Genomic DNA, 21807 nt, shown 5'->3' on the forward strand with positions numbered 1-21807 from the left:
ACTGCTCAAGCTCTGTCAGGTTGCATGGGAATCAGGCGTGAGCTGCTCTTTTCCAGTCCAGCCACAAATTCTTTATTGGATTAAGATCTGGGCTTTGACTCGACCACTCCAGAACATTCACCTTGTTGTCTTTAAACCATTTCTGTGTAGCTTTCTCTGTATGCTTCAGGTCATTGTCTCACTAGAAATCAAATCTTTTCCCAAGTCGTAATTTTCTCTTGACTGAATAAGATTGCCCTCCAGGATTTTCCTATATTTTGTTGCATTCATTTTACCCTCTACCTTTATGACCCTTCCAGGGCCGGCTGCCAAGAAGCATCCCCACCGCATGATGCTGCCACCACCGTGCTTCACAGTGGGAATGGTGGTGGTGGTGTTCAGTGTTTGTTGTCTAGTGAACAAAGCATCTTTTCTGATTGCCAAAAAACACCATTTTGGTCTCATCACACCAAAGAACCTCCTCCCACTTGACTGTGGAGTCTCCCACATGCCTTCTGGTGAACTCTAGATTTAATATGAGCTTCTTTCAACAGTGACTTTCTCTTTGCCACTCATAAACCCATAAATCTTTGACTGGTGAAGAGCCAGGGGAACAGTTGTTGTACGCAGAGTCTCTCCCATCCCAGCTGCTAAAGCTTGTAACTCCTTCAGAGTAGTCATAGGTGTTTTGGTGGCCTCTCTCACTAGTCTCCTTGCGCGGTCGCTCAGCTTGTGAGGACAGCCTGATCTAGGCAGATTTATACATGTGCCATATTCTTTCTAGTTCTTGATGATGGATTTAACTGAAGTCCAGGGCATGTTAAGTGCCTTTGAAATGTTTTTGTATCCATTCACTGACTTACACTTTTCAATAACTGTTTCTCTGAGTTGCTTGGAGTGTTATTTTGTCTTCATGGTATAATGGTGGCCAGAAATACTGATTTACCAGCAACTGGACCTTCCATAAACAGGTGTCATAATGTTACAATCACTTGAGAGACATTCACTGCACTCAGGTGATCCCCATTTCACTAATTGTGAGACTACTAGCACCAGTTGGCTGGACCTCTGTTAATTAGGTCATTCACTTTAAGGGGGTGAGTATTTAATAATTAATAATTTATTTTATATTAAATATTTTGTTTAATTGACATTACTCTGTAGAAATCTGTTTTCAATTTGACATTAAAGAGGGATTTTTGTCATTTTTTTGGTCAAAAAAGTCCAGCTACATCGACTATGATTGACCATGACAATGCTGAAGATTTTGTATTTTTGTTGTATGATTTGTTTGTAACTGAAATGAACTACAGTTCAGTACTACAGTACAGCCATCCTGTGTTGTTATAGCTTCACCCTGATAGCAGTTTAAACACAGTATCCATCTCCTCTCCAATCTTTCCTTCCTTCCTCCACTCTGACCTTAGGTCTTTTCCCTGCAGCATGATCACACATTTCCTCTGTTTTTCATTCCTCCGGCACTCACCCTCACTTCCCCAGCTGCTGGTGATAATGGTTTTCTGTCATGGGCCATAAACATTCATGGTAACACATTTAGAGCTGCAGAGAAGGTGGAGATGATCTTTGCTGGCGCTTTGGACATTTACAACATAGCAGAGCAAATGAGGCCACCCATTGCACCTTTAAATATGTAAATATATGCAGATATGTCAGCAGCATGAAGTACGGAGCAGGTGAAGCTTTTTCATCCATCCTTTCCCACTAGTGGTGGCTTCTTTTCAGCTTTTTTACTGGTTAAAAGCCGGGCAGGAGACCTTTATTTTATGACTCCCTGTGGCTCTACGCTACGCTCTTTCTGAACCTGAAATATCCTGGGAATGATTAAACCAGTGAGGATGTGGTGATGTTTCAGGCAGCTCTCATGCAGAAATGCCAGAATCAAATGCCATTACTAAACTGTCAGGATGCTGGGCGGAGTGTGCTGGATTAAAAGATATCACTACAAGCAGACGATCTATCACTGTCACACTGTCACAAATGTGTAATTGAATGGCTTTGTGGCAGACCGGCATAAAAAATGTCTGCTGTCTCTTCACAGCTGACATGAAGGTGTCCACAGAAATCACCAGTCAGGCTTAACAAGCTGTATGTCAGTGGATGTATGTTCAGTTTCTGCAGTCCATACCTGTGCTCGACTATCTGCTGTCTGATCATCTTGACGTATTCAAAGCTCTCCACGCAGCAGATGTCATACACCAGGATGTAGGCGTTGGCGTTGCGAACTCCTCTGCAGCGCAGATCCAGCCACTCCTAAAGGACGGACATACAGAGAGAAGAGTATTAAAAATATATACTGGAAGATGGTATAAAGATGCATCACTATCACAGACTGATATACTTGTTACCTTTCAGTTTGATCTAGATTTGTATCTCAACCACCAAAGAGTAGCTTGGACTTGAGACATGAACTCTGCATCAGTAGCATGTCAACTCTTCTACTGTGAAATATCATGAGCAGGATGTGGGACTGAATCAAATAGGAAAAAAATGTCAAACTGCAATATTGTTTTGTTTATATAAATAAAAATATTGCAGTTTGACACCTATTCTTTTCTTAGGCTGGCACTAAATGAGGAAGAAATGTGATGTTCAATACTAGCAATAATACTGAAGGTCTGAACATGTGGGCAGGTACTAAGTCAAAAAGGAAAAAACATGTCTCAAACTCTGCAGTGATCCAATCTTCAAAATATTTATTGTAGCAAAGTCAAAGCCAAGCTATGCACTTTCACTTTAGTCTGATGAAGAGCAGCAATGGTACAAATATCACTACTTTAGTGCAATAAAAAATTTGGACATTAGAGACCTTTTCCTGTTTCCTTTCTGTCCAAATGTCCTGTCTCACATAAGATGGACTGATTAGATTTGGGAGGTCATAGGTCAAGATTGTTTTGCCTTATGGTCAGCCTTTGCTTATGACATTTCTATGAAGCACACGACCACAGAAAACACCCCAGCCCATCTTCTTGACCCACAGCTGTACTGTTTATATAACCTGTTAAGAGCCGAGCTTTTGTTTGGAATGCAATTTCCTTTAAAATTATTTTACAGCATTTTTCAATCACTTCATAAATTCCTCAAACAATCCTCAGATATTTCAGTAAAATTTTATGGGATAAAGGCTGCAGATTTAAATTAAAAAAATTCCAAATACTTCCATGAAAATTCCTGAAATTTTAAGCAATTAAATGCAAATTTCAAAGCAAATTTCATCCATCATTTCTAATCAAAGTCCCCCCCAAAATTAATCTCCCTAAATGTCCATGGAAGATGGTGGAAATTTCCCAAAAAATTTCATCCAACAACCTAATGAATTTCCTGAAGTTTCAGGAAATACAGGAAAATTTCAGGTGGAATTCACCCCAAAATTCCAATCAATTTCATCCCAAAATTACAAATGAGTTCCCCATGTATCTGTAAAAGTACCCTAAAGATTTCAAAGCAAACTACTCCAAAATCCTAAATCAATCTCTCCAGTATTTGCAAGCCTATCCCAAAAATCATTTAGTAAAAGTGCTTGAAAATATAAACCAAATTCCATCCAAAATGTCCAATCAGGTTTTCAATTAGATATCCTAAGAAATTCTCCCAAATTTCCTTAGAATATTATGGAAATTTTCCAAATTCTATCCAAAATTTCCAATCAAATTCCCAAAGTTTTTCAAATGGAAAATTTTCAAACAAATCCTCCAAAACATAAAAAAACCCTTTAGATTTCCAGAAAAATTCAGCAATTGTTTTTAGAAGAAGTTCCAAATTCCATCTTAATACCAAATCAAAATCCTCACCAAAAATCAAACAAATACCCCCAAATTTTCATTGAAAATGATGCAACTTTCCAAACAAATTCCATCTAACATCCAAACAAATGTAGGATATTTTAGAAATTCAGGAAAATTTCAGGAAAAATATTTGAATCAATTTCCTCAAAAACGTACAAATAATTTTTCTGGAATATCTGTAAAAGTACCCTAAACATTTCAAGCATTTTCCCCAAAACCTCAAATCAGTCTCTCCAGTGTTCTTCCATGTGTTTAAAGTAAATTCCATCCAAAATTTCCAATCAAATTCCCAAAGTTTTTTCCAAATAATTTCCCCCACAAACTTCATAAAAGTATGGAAAATTTCCAAACAAATTCTTCCAAAGATCCAAACAAGTTCTTAAAATCTAAAACACAATCCAGGGAATTTTTTTTTTAGGAAATTTCTCCTAGTTTCACATAATTTTACAACTTAATTTCCCAAATTCCCTTTAAAGAATCTAAAACATTAAAAAAAAATCCCCCAAATAAACAAAACCAAACTCTCCAAAATGAACACACATACCCTGAAAATTTGGGGATAAATTCCAGAAAATATAATGCAAATTTCCTCAACATTCACGGGAGATTCTTCAACTTCTGTTGACATTCTGGACAATTATCTGGAAATTCTAACAGCAGAAATGATTACTTTGTTGTCAGCAAGCCAACATGTAACGCCCTTATATGGACATGCACACTCAGGAGGCTAACTGGTGGTTATATGTTAGTTGGATAATTGGTACATAACCACCAGACAGCGGCTCTAGTTCAGCACTATAATAATATACAGTGTCATCAATAAACAAACAGCCACATGACCACAGTGAGGCCTGGAGGGCCACTAACACTGAACATGCTGTCGCATTGGGTATTTTATTCTTCATCTTTTTGCCACCAGCTGACAACTGTAGGAAAAAAGAGCTATCATCTCAAACTGTAGGTTTTTGACACTTTTGACCCTAATACAGCCTCATTTCAATCACACTGAAAAGTCTGGGCTTTGGTGATGTTTCAATACCAGTGCATCTAAAGTAAAGGAGAATCCTTCTTACATGCCAACAGGACAAAAATCTACAGATCTGATGCCAAAAGGGAAAGTTTACGCCTTATTCATCACACGCACATTACTGATGCCAAATTTAGCTCAAATCCTCTCCATGCCTGATGACAGCCTCATAGATCCAGCCTCCTCTGATGCATTTACTCCTAAAAACAATTATAGTAGAGGACAAAATGTGGCGTGTGTTTCTGTGAAATCCCTCTAATGCACTTTGAGTCAAAGTCAAAGTTTGCCCGCCTCCTCTGCTGCTCAGCCTCCGTGAGAAAAGTGCAGAGTCAATAAAATCCTGGAGCATGCATGAAGTCTCTGAGCTCAGAACAAAGTCATAAAACACGGTGACGCTGTGGGCCGGCAGTCAGCTCTGCACGCCGCCTGAGCTACAAGGACAGACACAAAGGTTACAGCGTAAAAAAAAAGATAAGAAATCATGACCTGTCAGGAGATTACAAAGGAACACATGATACTGTTTAACATGTGTTGTTTGCTCCATCTTTCAGATGCAGTGCACAAGCAGCAGGCCAAACAGCAACATTTGTTTGATGATAATAAGCTTGAAACTCTAATTAAAACACACTTCATAAGAGGATCCATTTGAACCTTAGTGGGGGACAGAAGCTTCAAGAGAAAAACAGCGACCCATTCTTCTATTCATGCTGTTTCTCAGAGCTCTCTCCAACCCACCACAACAACCGCCGACACCGCCCCCGACAGCATGCAATGAATTTATAAGCATTTGATGTGATAAAAGAGGACGAGGGAGAGAGAGGAACATCAGGGGCCGGGAAGAAAGGATGTGCTGAGGGAGGGAAATGAGAAAACAAACGCAGCCCTGAGGGAATGTCGAAGAGATGAAAAAAGCAGCGGTGAAGGATCAAGAGATGAGCAGTCACACTGTCAACATAACCTCTGGGGTGCAAACACACCGCTAATGAAGGGGCTCGAGACCCCGAGACTGTCAGGAGCTCTGTGCAGGTTAAATTCATTCTTTGGGGTTGATTCAATAGAATTTAGGAGGCAAACACACCATACTATCCAAACAAAAATGTATCTGTTGTGTGCAATTTACTTCCTTTGCAGAGCAAGGGTCCTAGCCTTGATGCCCTCGTATATCTGAGGCTGTAACTACAACAGTCTGGGTGAATTCAATCATGATTGGCTGCAGGGTGTCCATTAGTTCACAAGCTATTTATTGCAGTATGTTTTAACGTCAAGCATCCAATCAAGACGATATGAGACTCATCAGATATTCCCATTCTAGTTGCAATTTCAAGCAGCACTCAGCATTAAACATGGCTTTCATCTGCTCAGAAAAATCTTGATTCTGATTTAGAGCTCATAATGAAACATTTTAATTTGACAAGCTATTCTTCTGTCACCATACACAGACGACATCACACTGCAGGCAGGCAGAGGGACTCAAATAGGAGTAGTTTTTGCTCCTGAATGAGATATGATATTTTTATGACAGTTGATCAGAAAAAGTCACATATAAACAACACAAAGTCGCCATATTTTGAGGCAAACTTCTGCACGATCTAATGCCTGGATCAGATACACACGTTTTTTTTGTCTCTTGTGATGCACCAGGTCAGGCTTTGCAACAAAAGTATTGTCCCGTCTTGACAGATAGACTAGAAACACTCTAGAGAGATCCTGACCAATCATGACATGCTGCTGACATGACTTCTATCAAGGAGATCAAGGAGAGTCAGTCATATCTACAACAGAAATACTGTGCATAATGGTAACAGTCTTCTGCTCTAAAAGAAGAAAACACAGATGAAGGAACAGATTTACTCCTGTATCAAGAAGAGGACAGTATGGCCCAGCTTTCCTTTAAACATGATCTACAATACAAATGTGTCAACAAATCAAGGAAATTTGCCCATTTAGTGATCGGTGTTTTGCAATGTATCGCTGCTTTTGCCTTGTGAGATGCTTAAAATGACTATATTGTGACTATGGAGTATAAATAACTTTAAAGATTTATGCTGTCAGCATGCATTTCCCTCGCGAGTTTTGCTTCTCCCACTGTCTCCTAACTCCTCCCTCACAGCAGACCACACACTCCTCGGCCCAGCCAGAAACCTCTTCTCCTCTGGGTGTGCATGTTTCTGTATCAGAATAGGGGGGAAGGAAGCATGAGAGAGCAGAAAAGTGTAAACAGACAGCAAAGGCTAGTTAGGGAGTATTAAGAGACGGTAGTTTGAGATGGTGACAGGTGATTTGTTCCTGAAGAAAAACAGCACTGGATCTGTCAGTGGTTCCAGTTTCAAAGGGAAGACGTTAAACAAAATGTGGTAAACTGTTAAATACCCTGCAAGACTGTTGCTACGAAAGGTAACAGCAACACAAATTTGTTTCAACACCTGAAATACCATCCACTATACAGCAAAGAATGCTTAAAACTCTGCATGTCCATGTCTTCACCTTCACCAAATAAAATGTCTAAGGAGCCAGCCTCAGAGCAAACGACTCTGGCTTCCCTGTTTGCCAAATTAATCCAATATGACAAAAAAGTTCCGAATGGAGTCCGCTTCAGACCACCGCTTGAAGAGGTGGTCTGAACTTAGAACAGCATACTGGTCAGTGAGTGGGGCTGTAAAGTCGATACTAAAAATCTGCTGCCTCTTGAAAAAAGGTCATACCTATGCAACAAAAGCTCATTTCATCCTCTAAGCTGAACAGTAGATGTGGAAGAGGGAATAGGGTTGTCACTGGCATCTTAAGAATAATAAAAACATCCATAGTGGCCTGCAGGATGGGCTCCATTGTCTGCACATGGCTTATACACGTCATTGCAAAGTCATGATTGCTGGTAAGCCCCTTTAGGGTCCCTGAAGGTGTGAAAATGTCCTCAGCAAAGTATATAGAGTTTCTGACTGACCACTTCTTTCCATGGTACAAAAAGAAGAACCATGCCTTCCATAGCAAAATTATCTTAATGCATGAAAATGCACCATGTCATGCTGCAAAGAATACCTCTGTGTCTTTGGCTACTATGGGCACAAAGGAGAAAAACTCATGGTGTGGCCCCCATCCTCCCTTGACCTCAACCCTTTGAGAACCTTTGCAGCATCCTCAAGCTAAAGATCTATTAGGGTGGAGGGCAGTTCACATCAAAACAGCAGCTCTGGGAAGCTATTCTGACATCTTGCTAAGAAATTCCAGCAGAAACTCTCCAAAAACTCACAAGTTCAATGGATGCAAGAAATATCATTTGCATGATAATTTGGAACATGGTGTAATGCATCCCTCAACAACCACCACAATGACAAACTTCCCTACCCACGAATTAACCTGATACTTCTCATATCATGCTATCCAAAGACAGCAGCACAATAACAGAGGCATGCCTACACTTGCTCAGTGCCACAAAAGTCTGTGAAGTTTCATCCAGAGGTCTCCTTTAGTTTTGAACAAATGGATCCACAGCCATTTTTATAGATTCCAGACACCAATCAGCTAACAAGCTCTATGTTGGCAGGTGTCAAATATTCAGAAATGGGGATTTTTCTTTTTGCTGTGAATAAGCTCCTCATAAACAAACCTCACCTCAGCAACTGAAGAATTCTCAGACCAGTTTTTCTCCCAATTCAATTTTAAAAAGTCAAAGAAGGTTGTGGTTTTTTTCAGAGAAACAACACAAAGTCTTTTTCCCTCCGTGTAGCATAATGATGAATTCAGCCAGCATTTCCTGAGTGTTTACAAAGTGTCTAAACAAAGCATAGTGACAGGTCCTGCTGTGGAAGATAAGTTCTTCCAACAGCTGCAGCGGCTTCACAGCTCACTGATGTACACATTAGAAGTCATCAGTTTGATCTATCCACTAGAAAACAAAGAAGTCTTAACAGAAAATTGGGGTTTTAGAGAGGGTGTTTTTCCAGACTGTTTCCTGGCTGGGTGTGGGGACTTGTCATTGGTCCAATTCCAGGTAATAAATAAAAATGTTCCCTAAAATGTTCCTGTGTTTAATCTGAGTGTGGTGGAGTTAGGAGACTTTCTCATTTCGCTGTGTTGCCTTGGAGTGTTGTGTCTTAATTCGTAGTATTTTTTTGCACAACGAACTTAATTTGACAAAACAGTGACTCAGAAATAAATATTAACTCATGTATGACTGCAGCTTGAGTATTTTATTTCTGCAAATATTGACTTGATTCTCAAACACACTGTATCTAAACTCTGCTGCCAGAGGGGGGGTTTCAGTCATAACAATGATGAAATATTATTGAGGGTAGTTGTGGGAGTGATCCCCTGCTTCTGCACCACCAATGAAAACAAAGAGGCACACATGAGTTCCTTGTTCTAAAGAATTAATCAGTGTTTTGCTAAAGTGAGAGTCACTGCACTGTGCTATCATCATTTAATAGTTCAATCAGGAGAGACTTAATGAGTTTAACAATTATTTATTTTACAAATTTGATGAAAGAGAAATGTGCAAAGTTCTTGGTGATTGGACTCCATCCTGATGACAACTTTGTGTATTTGAAGGGGTAATGAGGCGGACAGCAAGAATAAGATACCCCCTATGGCACTGATCATCAACTGGAGGCCCAGGGACCATATCAGGCCCCCCAAAGCTTCCTGTCCAGCCCCCAAAAGATCATTAAATTCAGAAAAGGAGGAAAAGAAGATGTTGTGGTTTTAAGAGTATCCTTTGGCTTTAAATGTCTGCAGCTGTAAAATCCATCCCACAGACAATTAATATTGAAATGGTTTTAGAATGATTTTACATTTGATCTGTTTTTAATTGAAATTTACCGTCATAATTAGTAGATATTTTAAAAAGGGTTAAGGTTGGCAGAAGTGCTGCAAAAGTGACCAGATAAAGTGGTGAAAAGGGGTTAGAGAGTAGCAAAAATGGGTGATAAGTGGCAAAACGGGTTGTGGAGTGGCACAAAGGAGCAGACATTGGCAGAAAAAGTCGTGAAAAGAGGGCAAAATGTGGCAAAAATTGTCAAAAGAGGAAAAAAGGGCAAAAGCTATCAAAAATTGGTTACAACTGACAAAAAAATGTTGAAAAAATTATAATGATGGGGGGTTAAAAAGTGACAAAAATGGATAAGAGTGGCAGAAATGGGATAAAACACACAGGGAAACTGTTTTAAAATGGGTTCAAGAATGGCAAAAACTGGGTTAAAGAATGGCTAGAGGCAAAAATTGGGTTAAATAGGCAAAATGTATCAAAAAAATGTTAAAAGTGACAGAATTTGCTTTTAAAATTGCAAAAAATGTTGAAAAATTGTAATGATGAGGGGTTAAAAAGTGGTAAAACTTGGAAGAAAAGTGGCTAAAATTGATAAAAGAGTGGCACAAAGGGGATAAAACACACTGGTTTAAAATGGGTTCAAGAATGGCAAAAATGGACTGAAGAGGCAAAAAATATCAAACACGGTTTAAAGTGTCAAAAATGTGTTAATACCATGCTGAATCACAATTGTGGAGGGCCTATTCTCTGGGATTTTCAGGGCCACAGCCAGTTCTGTTGTCAGGCCTGTCTCCTTGTGTTCTGCTGCATTATAGATAATGCCTAAAAATGTCCAGCGTTTTGAAAGAAAATACAAATACTTCTACAATAATATTTCAATAAGACCAAAATATTTATTGAGTTTTTGTTTATGTGAAAGCCTGGCCCCAGAGTTTCTGTCGAGACTAAATCTGGCCCTTTTGCAAATGTACTTGATGACCCCTGCCCTGTGGAGTCTAAAAACTGATGGTGGTGTTGAGAGATGCAGCATCAGATGAGGAGCAAACTACTGAGAAGCTGGCACGGGAACCAATAAGGTGGCATGGAGGAGGAGACTAAGGTATGCAGAATAAGATGAGCAGGAGAGCTGCGAGGATCTGGACTAGATGCTGATTAACTGAATGGAGGTGGCTGGGGTGCCAGTTAATGTTATTTGTCGGTGTCAACAGAAGCCCAGTGTTTCAGTCTAACTGGTGTTAGATTCACTGGTGGTAGTCCAGGCAGGCTTTTCACCTACAAAAATCTGTAGAATGGGGTAAATTGTTTTGTACTGACAAATGAAAAGAAAGTGAAGGTGATTCTGTGACTCTTTGACTCCTTAAAAACTCTCTAAGTCCATCCATCCTGACTCAGAGCTTTATATGGCACCAGCTTATGCGTCATAGCGCTGTGCCAAGTTGGAGACATGGAGAGCAACTTTTTTAATTCTGTTTCTGTTACGTGGCTGTGAGCACAAACTCTGGCACACTATCGATTATGTTCCATGGTCAATATCCACATAATACATGTGCAAATCACTATGTTTAAAGTGAGGTTTCTGTAATCAATCACCCTTTTAAATGACTTGGACTGATGCAAAAACAAGCAAAAAAAATAGAACTGTTCCAAAAAAATAATGATGCACACAAGTTTTGGGGTCAGTGCAAACATGATTACACAAAATGAGCTTTTTTTCCCCTTTTCAACGTGTGAAAATTTCGTACGAAAAAACTGACTCAGTGTGCAAAGACCTTTGCTCCAGCACTGTATCGTTTCAGTGTTAAAGAAGTAACTGCGCAAGGCCTCACTCAACTCTAGTGTATTTACACATTTAATAACATGAAATACTAGACATGCAACTTTTACATAACATTGTGATTGGTAAGTATACTGTTAAACCCTTGTAATATAGATTGTCCTCTGGCAGCAGGGGATAGTGCATCAGTGTAGTGTTTTTAATGACAGCCCTTCCCTAGTGGGAAGTCCCTAACTGGGTGGATAACTTCGTCTAACATCAAAACCAAAAACCCATCAGAAACACAAGAAAAAGCAGGCAACACCTAGACACATCTAAACACTCTGCCCAAGGGCATGATGGGAAAAAAATCTTCCAGCATTTGCCCCCAGATTTGAAATTGCAGTGGGCTGAACTCAGATCAGTTGACCCTCTACAGATTTGGACTAACACTAACGGATCAACTCTATCAAATAACTCCCAACACTGAAGACCATTTCACTCAAAGCAGAGTTAAAATCAACTCTGATATGTTTAACATTAAGAAAATCAACACTCACTTCTTGCTGTGTACAAGAGAGACAGAATTGCACATCAATGTTTTTTCTGCAATTTTAGCACCTTTAAGATGTGTAACATCAGGCTGAATGATTCCTGCTCATCACTAATTCATTTATCATCATAGCATGGCAGCAAAATTTCCCTCACCTAGAAACACAAAAAGGATTTACTGAGCTAAATCTTGCATACTTAAGACATCCCTGATAATAATGTTTCCATTGAAAATGTAGCTCCTACAGCCTCAGATTTCTCACACATGAGCTCAAATAGCACAGCTGTGTTTGGATGCAGGTAATGGAGGGGACCAGAGTGATTTTGGGCGAAAGTTTCCATAAGAAAAGTAAACAAAGACAGATGTTAACATTTCCAAAATTTACTGCATGATTTTATCTAACAAAACATTCTACTTTGAATAATTGTTGGTGTTACAGCCTTTCAAAACAAGATTTCCATTTCCATTTATCTGCCTGGAACATCCTGAAACCAGCTGTCTGTGACTTGACAACTGAATTGCAGGCACCATCATCAGACGGGCTGATTTGAGATGCAACAGTTCAGTTCAGACAGCTGTGACCGTCACCAGTGATTTTCTTAAACGCTCTCATCAAATGTTTTGTCTGAACGGGGCTCTATGTAGCAGTCTGTCATTTACAGATGAGGATAAAATTATTAACCCCCCCCCCCATGAAAATTTGACTTTTGAAGTATTTCTCAAGTGTTGTTAAACAGAGCAAGACATTTTTAACAAAAAAAAAAATTTTCAGCTCACATTATTTTACTTTGCACACAGAAACAAAAATACCCCCGAAAAAAAAAAAAAAAACTACCAGGGTCTAAATGATTAGCCCCCTTAATGACTGATCTTTTTGTTGAACCATAGCACAAACCACTGTTGTGCAATGATGTGCGTAACTCTGGAATGTTCAAAACGTGTAAAATCAAGTTCAAACTGAGGGTTGTCTTTACATTTACACACAGTATAAAAACTTCAGTGAGGCTTTGAACTGTCAGTGGAGAAAGCATTGTGGCAGAAACAAAAGAAATTAGTTTAGACTTGAGAAAAAGAATCACAGAGCAGGAGAAGGATTTACAAAGTTATCACAGAATTTTCGAGTGAGAAGGATCATCAAGAACAAGCCTGGTAGAGGAAGGAAGAGAAAGATATCAAAGACTCTGGGAAGAAAACTAGTGAGAGATGTGTTTAAAGACCCCAGAACAACTGCTGGGACTTTAGTGAAGGACTTAGGCAAGTCAGGAAGTGTACTCTCAAAGAAGACCATCACTAGAGTCCCGCACAGGAATGGACCAATAAAAACTCAGCTATGGACAAGCTGGAGAAAGATTCTGTATTCTGGAAGCATGTTCTTTTGTCAGATGAGACCAAACGAGTGCTTTTTGGCCGTAGACATGTTGCTTATGTTTGGAAGAAGGGAGAGGTGTATAACCCAGTGAAACACGGCAATGGGAGTATTATGCTGTGGTGATGCTTCAGTGTGTCTGGAACTGGGAATCTGGTAAAGGTGGATGGAATCATGAAGAAAGAAGGATATGAGACGATTATGAAAAAAACCCTCAAGCACTCAGCAGCAAAACTGGGTCTAAGTCGTCGCTTTGTCAGACCTCCGCCATTAGCCCTATCTCCAAATAGTAAAGAATCCTTTAAAAATCTTCAGTATGACCCAAACTTTGTGATGGGAGTAAGTTCAGTCATGTCATTTGCATATTCTGACATCACCAGGTGGTGCATTGGCTGTGCGTTTTCTCTTACGGCTTCTGCTCTAGGCTTCTACCATGTCTCTACCTCCATGGTGTTTGTCATTCCCAATCTCCCTCACTATTCGCGGCTATTCGTCCTATCAGTCACATAATACACAGACACACAGCATAAATGAATAAACAATAGTCATAGTAATAATGATATTAAATGGCTCTCAAATGGGATCCAGATCTTACTGTTGGCATTAAAAGAGCTATTTGGACCTGCTTGTTTACAAATGGCCCATGTCTATACTAAAGTGAGTGTTATTGACTGGCCTGCACAAAGCTCTGAATTGAATCCCATTGAAAATTTGTGGGGTGAACTAAAGATGAAGGTCTATGCCAGAAGACCATCAAATTTGGAGGAGCTTGAGAGACTGGCAAAAGAAGAATGGGCTGGGATTCCTCAGGAGACATGTCTGAGACTTGCTGAAAACTACAACAAATGACTGAAGGCTGTTATCCAGAAAAAAGGAGACACAACTTTCTATTAGCATCAGGGGGCTAATTTAGAACCTGGTTGTTTTTTGTGAAATAATTTAGTTTCTGTGTGAAATGTAAAATAATGCAAGCATCCAAAACAAAACGAGGATGGAAAAGCCACCCCTGCTCTGTTTAACAGCACTTCGGAAATACTGTAAAAGGAAACTGTCTTAGGGTGGGCCAATAATTTCGTCCTCATCTGAAACATTCCAAACAGTAGCTTTTCATGACAGCCAACATAACAAGTCATGTCCTGTTGGAAGCATAACAATGAAGGACTTTTCTCTCTGGAAAAACATAGGAAAATTTGATGATTTTCATGTGTTGAGCTCTCTTACTTTGCATATTGACTGCTGCTGTCTTGTGCTCATTTGCACATCCACTGCAGTTTTGTTTGATCTTTAACAATTATCAACATTTCCTCTAAAGTTCAACTCAGAAACTGCCACCATAATTTGCTCCATTGTGCTGCACTCCAGTATAATGTAAATAAAGCTGGTATTGTGTCTGTTTATATCCTTTTGTTGCTTTGAAAAACAAGTTATCTGCTTATTATAGCTGCTTTTGTGTCTATAGCTTTGAAAAGCATCAGCGAATCCTGTATGGAGTGATGATTGATTTGATCAGAGCTGTTTTACTCATGTTGTTTACGTTGTTTCTTCTTCTTCTGGCAACAGCTTGTGCAACTTGAAACGAGAGTGTGAGAAATCCAATTACATCGCTCTCATGATGGGAGAAAATGTGCTTTTTGAATCAACATGCAACACAAGACAGGCAATCTGCACAAATACGATCAGGTGATAATTTACAGAGGCGGCCAGGGAGCTAGGGATGATCAGTGCAGCTTCTAATGATGATAACAGTAATACATAGGTGTCACGGAGGAGTAATTTGCCTTCACTCAGATTGAACGAGGGCGTTTGTGGGTTTGTGTTGAGGTGAGAGGGGGAAGACAAGCCTCACACATCAGCAGAGATAATGAGGAGCATTAAGCACAGAGAAAAACACCAGGATCCCCGTCATCAGAAGGGGAAGAGAAAGCAAAGGAGGAGAGGAGGATTAATTCTTGTTCTCCAGATTGAATCAGATAGAAAACAGGGACGAGAATGTGTTACTGGAAGTATTATTTCACCATAATCTCTTGTCTGATATGATTTAAATCCAAAGAAGGCCAACAATGAAGGAAATATTCACCTTTTCCTGCAAAACAATCAAGACAAAACATATCTCAGCTTACAATTCCCCTGGTAATTGCAGCAATTGTCAACGTGCGATGCACGTGGTGGCTTCAGTTGCAGCCTTACATCCCCGTGTGGCTAAAAATAGCAGCTTGTGTTCTCATCTCATATCTCTTTGTCATCCAAGTCCTGTTTTTAAATGTGGAGGAGGGGCTGCAAAAAAAGGAACAGCATTTAAACAAACCCAAGCCTTAGGAGAAATGAAGGAAGACAGCGCATCAGAACGAGGCCCAGAAACTGAATTAAAATGTACTTAAAATGCATGTGTGGGCATGTTTATTTGTGTGTGTGCTCACAGGATGTGAGAATGTGCCCGTGGGAGCGTGAACGTGAAGTGTGGAGCCACTGTCTGTAGCCTCCAGTCAGTCTTCTTAACACAAAAAAAGAGCATCTCATCCATCGAGCCAAACAGAACATGTTTCCCTGACGACGGCAGGCCGCGGTCACTTTTGAGCCACCTATGACAAAGCTGTCGTGTCTCCCAGTGGAGGGGGGGCAGCTTAACCATAATGAGTGGCTGCGATCAATACTCGAGCTCAGGAGGGGGGCCGCTGTAACCTGTTGGGGGAAGGGTGATGGGCAATTAGAGATCTGTCATACACGGGCACTGCCGGCTGTTTCTGAATTAAAATCTATGATGTTCCCCTGGGGATGACGCTTCCATTACTCAATGCTGACCTGTAACAGGCAGCCAATAACATCTGCATGCCGGCTTGTCCTTTTGAGCTAGCCATGTGTATCAAGCTATAAAAAGTCGTATCTTGGCCAGTATGCTTGCTTTTTAGTCAAAACATCTGATTATGCTTATTTTAGCAATTCTGACTGATAGGTCTGGATAAAAATTGTATTTTTAGATATATAAAACACAAAATAATAAGGCTTGAATTGCTTGTAATGAGGGAAATCATTCACCAATGTAGGAGCACACTTTACATAATTGCTGTCCTGAAATTAGATTAATTTTTTAAAGATCTTCCAGTACCATTTTTCCTTCCTAATATTGATGCAGATATAGAGCATTGGGAATCAGCTGATACCAACTACTGACCGATACCTGTGTAAACTTTCTAGACTGTGCTGAGGAAAACTGGCATGTTAAAGCTGTGCTCAGAATAATAGAAGTCCAAAATCACTAACCAGATCAATCACTGTTTTGGTAGGATTTCTGTTTTTACATGGCAAAGACTTTACTTGTAGGTGTAGTAGAGTAATAGAAAACCAACAAACCCAAAGGTCATGATATGCATGCAGCTGATTCTGTGTTATTTCATTTATAATTGTTCAAAATAATACCACTGTGGAGCTCAGTAAGTGAAGTATTTCATTCTGTGAAAAAAAAAAGTCAAATAGGTGGCGCTTATTCAAGGATGAAGACAGCAAATTTAAATGCTAGTTATAGTGCATTTCTCTCTGAAAATCAGAGTAAAGTTCCAGATATTGTTCAGAAGAGCAGCCTTCCTCAATTAAAAAGTTGATCGGAGGGTGGGAAACATATGAAGAAGTGCAGAAAATGACAGGCTGCTCAGCTAAAATGATTTCAAAAGTTTCAAAATGGCAACCAAAACCAGAAAGACATGGAAGAAAACAGAAAACTACCATTCAAACTGATCAAAGAATAGCCAAAAATGGCAAAGACTCAGCCAATGATCAGCTCCAGGATGATCGAAGATGGTCTGAAGTAGGGCTGGGCAATCGATTGCATTTTAGATCAAATAAGAAATAGGGTGTACTGCAATTTTCAAATTGCAGAAGGTGCAATATTTCTTTGATCTGAAATGTATATCAAAATACTGGTTTTATACAACATCAGTGATGCATTATGCAAGCATTCAGCTGTCAGTTTTCTAAAACTGTTTGCAAAAATCATTTCTCCTTGTTTTTATAGCTTTTTCAAAATCGAAATCAGAATGACATAAATACAAAAAATACAAATACGAATCATAAAATTTGCAGTAAAAGTCAAAATAATCAGAGTTAGATATTTTTTTATTCAGAATTGCTCAGCCCTAGTTTAATCTACCCAATATTATATTTGTTATGGTATAGAATGATTTATTGCTTGTGCTTTTTTCTCAAATACACAAGATGGAGAATTTCAAAACAATTGTATATCAAATTGCAATACTGGGGGAAAAAAGCATAATTAGATCAAATTGTTCAGCCCTAGTCTAAAGTTACCTGTGACTACTGGAACAATTAGAAGAAGCCTAAAAGAAGAGTTCTGAACTTCCACTGACATTAATGTAAGCATAAAAACTGTGTGGTTGGAGCTTCATGAATGGGTTTACGTGGCTGAGCAGCTGCCTCACATTACTAAGTCCAATGCCAAGCATCAGACAGAGTGCTGTAAAGCTGTGGTTCTCAACTGGTTGTGCACCAGGACCAACCACGACCTCCTTAGGAGAAAGTGCGACCCAGATTTTTGAAATGTTCATCCATCCAAATTTATTTAATGAAAGTCTTTTTGGTCCTAAATGGAAAAAAAAAAATCCCATGATGAACAAAGAGACAAAACAGTGTTTTATAAGAGCATCATTACAGAAGGACATGCAAGCACACTCCATTTTCCTAAGACAGCATGGAAATTTGGTTATTTCTTGAGGAATTTCCTTGTCATGTTGGGAAAACTGGGTGTGTTGTGTAAAGAAAAGGAGATATATAAGTAGAAAGATCAAGATAGATACTGAAATCATAGGAAAACCTTAAAACTACACATGTAATTTAATTATACATCCCCTTATGGCTTCTGTATGTAGATTTTTTGCTGCATGGCAAAAACACTTGAATGAGCTTTGTGACCCACTAGTTGAAAACCACTAGTGTAAAGCATACAGCACTGGACTGTGGAGCAGGAAATGTGTTCCGTGGAGTGAGGAATTTTCTCTATTTGGCAGTCAGATGGGTGGGTCTGGGTTTGAGGATACGGGGAGAACGTTATTGGCCTGACTGCATTGTGCCAACGCTGAAGTTTGGTGGAGGAGGGATTATTGTATGGGGCTGTTTTTCAGGGTTTGGGCTAGGCCCCTTACCTCCAGTGAAGGACAATCTTCATGCTTCAGCATACCAAGACATTTTGGACAATGCTATGATTCCAACTTTGTGGCAACAGCTTTGTGAAGCCCATTTTCTAGTCTAAAACGACTGCACCCTAGTGGACAGTAAAGGACTAGAGAGACATGATTTGATGAGTTTGATGTGGAGGAACTGGAACAATGATTGTTAGCCAGGTCCAACATTAGCTCCTGACCTCATAAAGTCTCTCCTGAAACATAAACTCCCACAAAACACTCCAAAATCTTGTGGAAAGCCTTCCAGGAAGAGTTAGGGCTGTTATAGCTGCAAAAGGGGGGCAACTTCTAGAAACGAGACAGGCCTGTAAGGGTTTGTGTTTTGCAGTGTGGTTTGAGATGACCTGTAGAGGCGGATATGTTTCTCATTTCTCACTCACATAATCTTTAATTCTGCTTTAAAAAGTATCAGATACAGCTTTTAATCTCTGAGCTTGTGCTTTATTTGCTCTGATGTGTTTGGTCTCCTTCTGTTCAGACAGATTTCCATCCGTTCTGACTCTGATAGGAGAAAAAAGATGGCAGCATTACATCAACTCGGCTGTCTCCTCACCAGCCCTCTGACTGTTTGAGGATTGATTTTGAGATTCTGTTGACTGTTTTGAGGTTTTAAATGAGACAGCACCTTCATATCTTATGTCCTGCTGCACAAAACTCCAGTAAGATCTCTCATGTCGGCCAAGCGGCTGCTCTAAAGACTCCTGAGATCTCAACAGAAAAACAGAGGGGATGGAGCTTTAGTGGCGACTGCTCCTAAGCTACAGATCAGCCAACCTAGCCGTATAAGATCAGCTCAGTCACTTGACATTTAAAAGTCGCCACTGAAGACCTATCTCTGCTCGATGGCCTTTAGTTCAAGTTCAGCTTCAATCCTCTCATTATTTTTTTCCAGCCATTCCATTAGTTCTAGTTTATCTTTGCCCATATTTGAGTTAAACTTCTATTTTTCCATGATAGCTTTTGCGTAAAATAATGTGTGTTGTCTTATGTTCTTTTTTTTGTTTTCATCAACCTTTATTGACCTTTTGCAGACACAAGACTTCCATGAAGTCACCAAAGATAGAGGTACCAGTATTGACATTTGGTTACTGCATCTCAGTTGATATTTGTGTCCCAGGTGTATTGCAGAGCCTTAAAAGCAACAGAAAGTGATATAATGGAATTATCCTCCTTAACACAAATGAGTTGATTCACCTTAACCCTTTAAAACCTACCACTGTGCAAGTCCACACATATTCTTACTTTTTTACATAATAATAATAATAATAATAATAATAATAACAATAATATCTTGAATTTATATTACTGTAGAGCAATTTTTGGGAGTATTTTTATTTGCTTTACATCAATATAACCCTTATATCCCAAGTTTTAATAATATGTATTGACTTATGTTTTAACTTCTACAATAAATTGCTTAAAAGTGCAATAAACCTAAAAAAAAAAAAGAAAATCGTTTTTGTTTTTTTCACATATATTTCAAAATACAGAAATTGCACAGCTGTATCCCTCAAATTTGTAAATGTGAAAAAGTTGCACAATATCCTTTGGAACCACAGGAAATTTATTTGGAGTCCGTACATAACTTGCTTTTTCAGATGTAGTCAATTTTGTAGCCTGTAAAAAAAAAAAAAAAAAGAGCCAGATGAGTAGTTGGAGTCTCCATGTGACACTGTAATTAGTTTGAAAGCTTTTGTGTGGAAGTGTGTCAAGGGTGTGTGTGATGGATATCTGTATCTGAGTGTTTTTGTAAAAAAGTAGGGGTGACACAAGAGCGAGGGCAAGTATGTGTGCAGGCTAAGCTCTTCAGTGTATGGGGGGGGGGCTATTGGGTAGGGACACGTAAGAAGCATGTGACAGGTCATGCCCACAACGTGATGATGTTTATTTCAAAGTACAAAGTGCTGCAAATACTCGTGGTCTCGTTTATAAAGACTGTTGCGTGTGCTTTATTGTTTATTTTTACAAACCCATCACTGCAATGAAAAAGCACTCTGAAACATGGTGAATGTGTGAAATGATAGTGTAACTCCCCAGATTTTATATGCAAAAAGAACAATCAATCTATCTTATCCAGTTACAACTCTATCCCCAATCAAAAATGAATATGCTAATCGTAGCACCAGCACTACGATGGGTTCTATAGGGTTAAGGTCGCTCACAGAGAAACCTGCAAAGCCCAGACTGAAAGAAGCCAGTCTTGATCATAAAGCACACAAAAGCCACAGCTTTCTGGACACTGCAAAAGAAACATTTTCTGAAATTACAGAGTATAGAGGTGCAAAATCTCCCTGTTGGATGTGTGCTCTGTATGCCAATGAGTGCTTGGTCTGACCTGCATCTTGTATAATGTTATTTTTAATCATGTAGAAGTTATACTCTACATTTCAGGAAAATTTATGGAACTTTCAACAGCATTAAAGTGCTTTCACATTAGGCAAGATTGTTACATATTGGGCCCTGGCTCAACTACTCCCTCCACCCCTCTCCTGCACTGGTCTACTTTCATATTAGTAACATTAGTCCATGTCTGAGCACACTTGCATATGTACACAGTCTGATACATTAAGCTGTGGTATGAACATTGCTGGTTTGCAAATCTGCCAGGAGGAAGAAAGAAGAAGCAACTGTTAGGACCATTACTGAGTGGTGATTGTTTATGTTTCATGGCCGTCAAAGGAGTCTATCCTGCTACAATGAATGTTTTCTTTTTACATCAACATTTACCTTTCAGCTTAGAAGAGGAAATGCTTAGGGCATATGGGTTTTGTTTTTCGAAGAGACTAGAGCCATTGAGAAATCCCTCTCCAACTCAACTCACTACCCCACACTTGCAGTCCTCTGTAAGTTAAGTCATAACAGACCATTTGTTGACTAGATTCTGATCATTTCCTAACCTGAATGCCAGATAGACTCTTTCATATTTCCATTAAAAATGATATATTTCACATTCATCTGGGAAAGCTCCCATACAAAGCATTTGGAAGGGACCTTTTTGAAAATTCTCAGAAGGTGACTGAACATTCTGTCGGCCACATTCATAAGGGGCCAATCAGAGTGATAAGATGAGATGAGGTAGTAGAAGTGCAGTGCTGGCAGTAACCTGAGCTGTACGCTAACGCTGCTGTAGTTTATGAAAGGCTTCTTTAGCTTTAGTAAATGTAGCATAAGAAAACATAGCTTTGTTAGCTTGGGCTATGTAACCTACAAAGCTACATACCTTCATAGCTAATGTAGCTTTGTTAGCTTTAGCTATTTTACCTACAAAGCTTCAATACCTACAAAGCTTAAATAGCTAATGTAGCATGCATAGCTAATGTAGCTCAAGTTGTTTATATAGCCAATCTAGTTAAGGTAGCTTACATAGCCAATGTA

The 21807-nt window shown here is 39.3% G+C and overlaps 1 protein-coding gene across 1 annotated transcript in view; it reads right to left on the bottom strand.

Annotated features, from left to right (window-relative positions):
* rasl10a (RAS-like, family 10, member A) overlaps nt 1-21807 on the bottom strand; it is a 42964-nt gene that overhangs the window by 4556 nt on the left and 16601 nt on the right. The window contains exon 2 of the mRNA XM_041788437.1: nt 2126-2250. Within this exon, the coding sequence (XP_041644371.1) occupies nt 2126-2250 (125 nt within the window). The remainder of the gene's footprint in view (nt 1-2125; nt 2251-21807) is intronic.

This window comes from Cheilinus undulatus, linkage group 5, assembly GCF_018320785.1.
Source record: "Cheilinus undulatus linkage group 5, ASM1832078v1, whole genome shotgun sequence".
NCBI classification, from domain to species: Eukaryota; Metazoa; Chordata; class Actinopteri; order Labriformes; family Labridae; genus Cheilinus; species Cheilinus undulatus.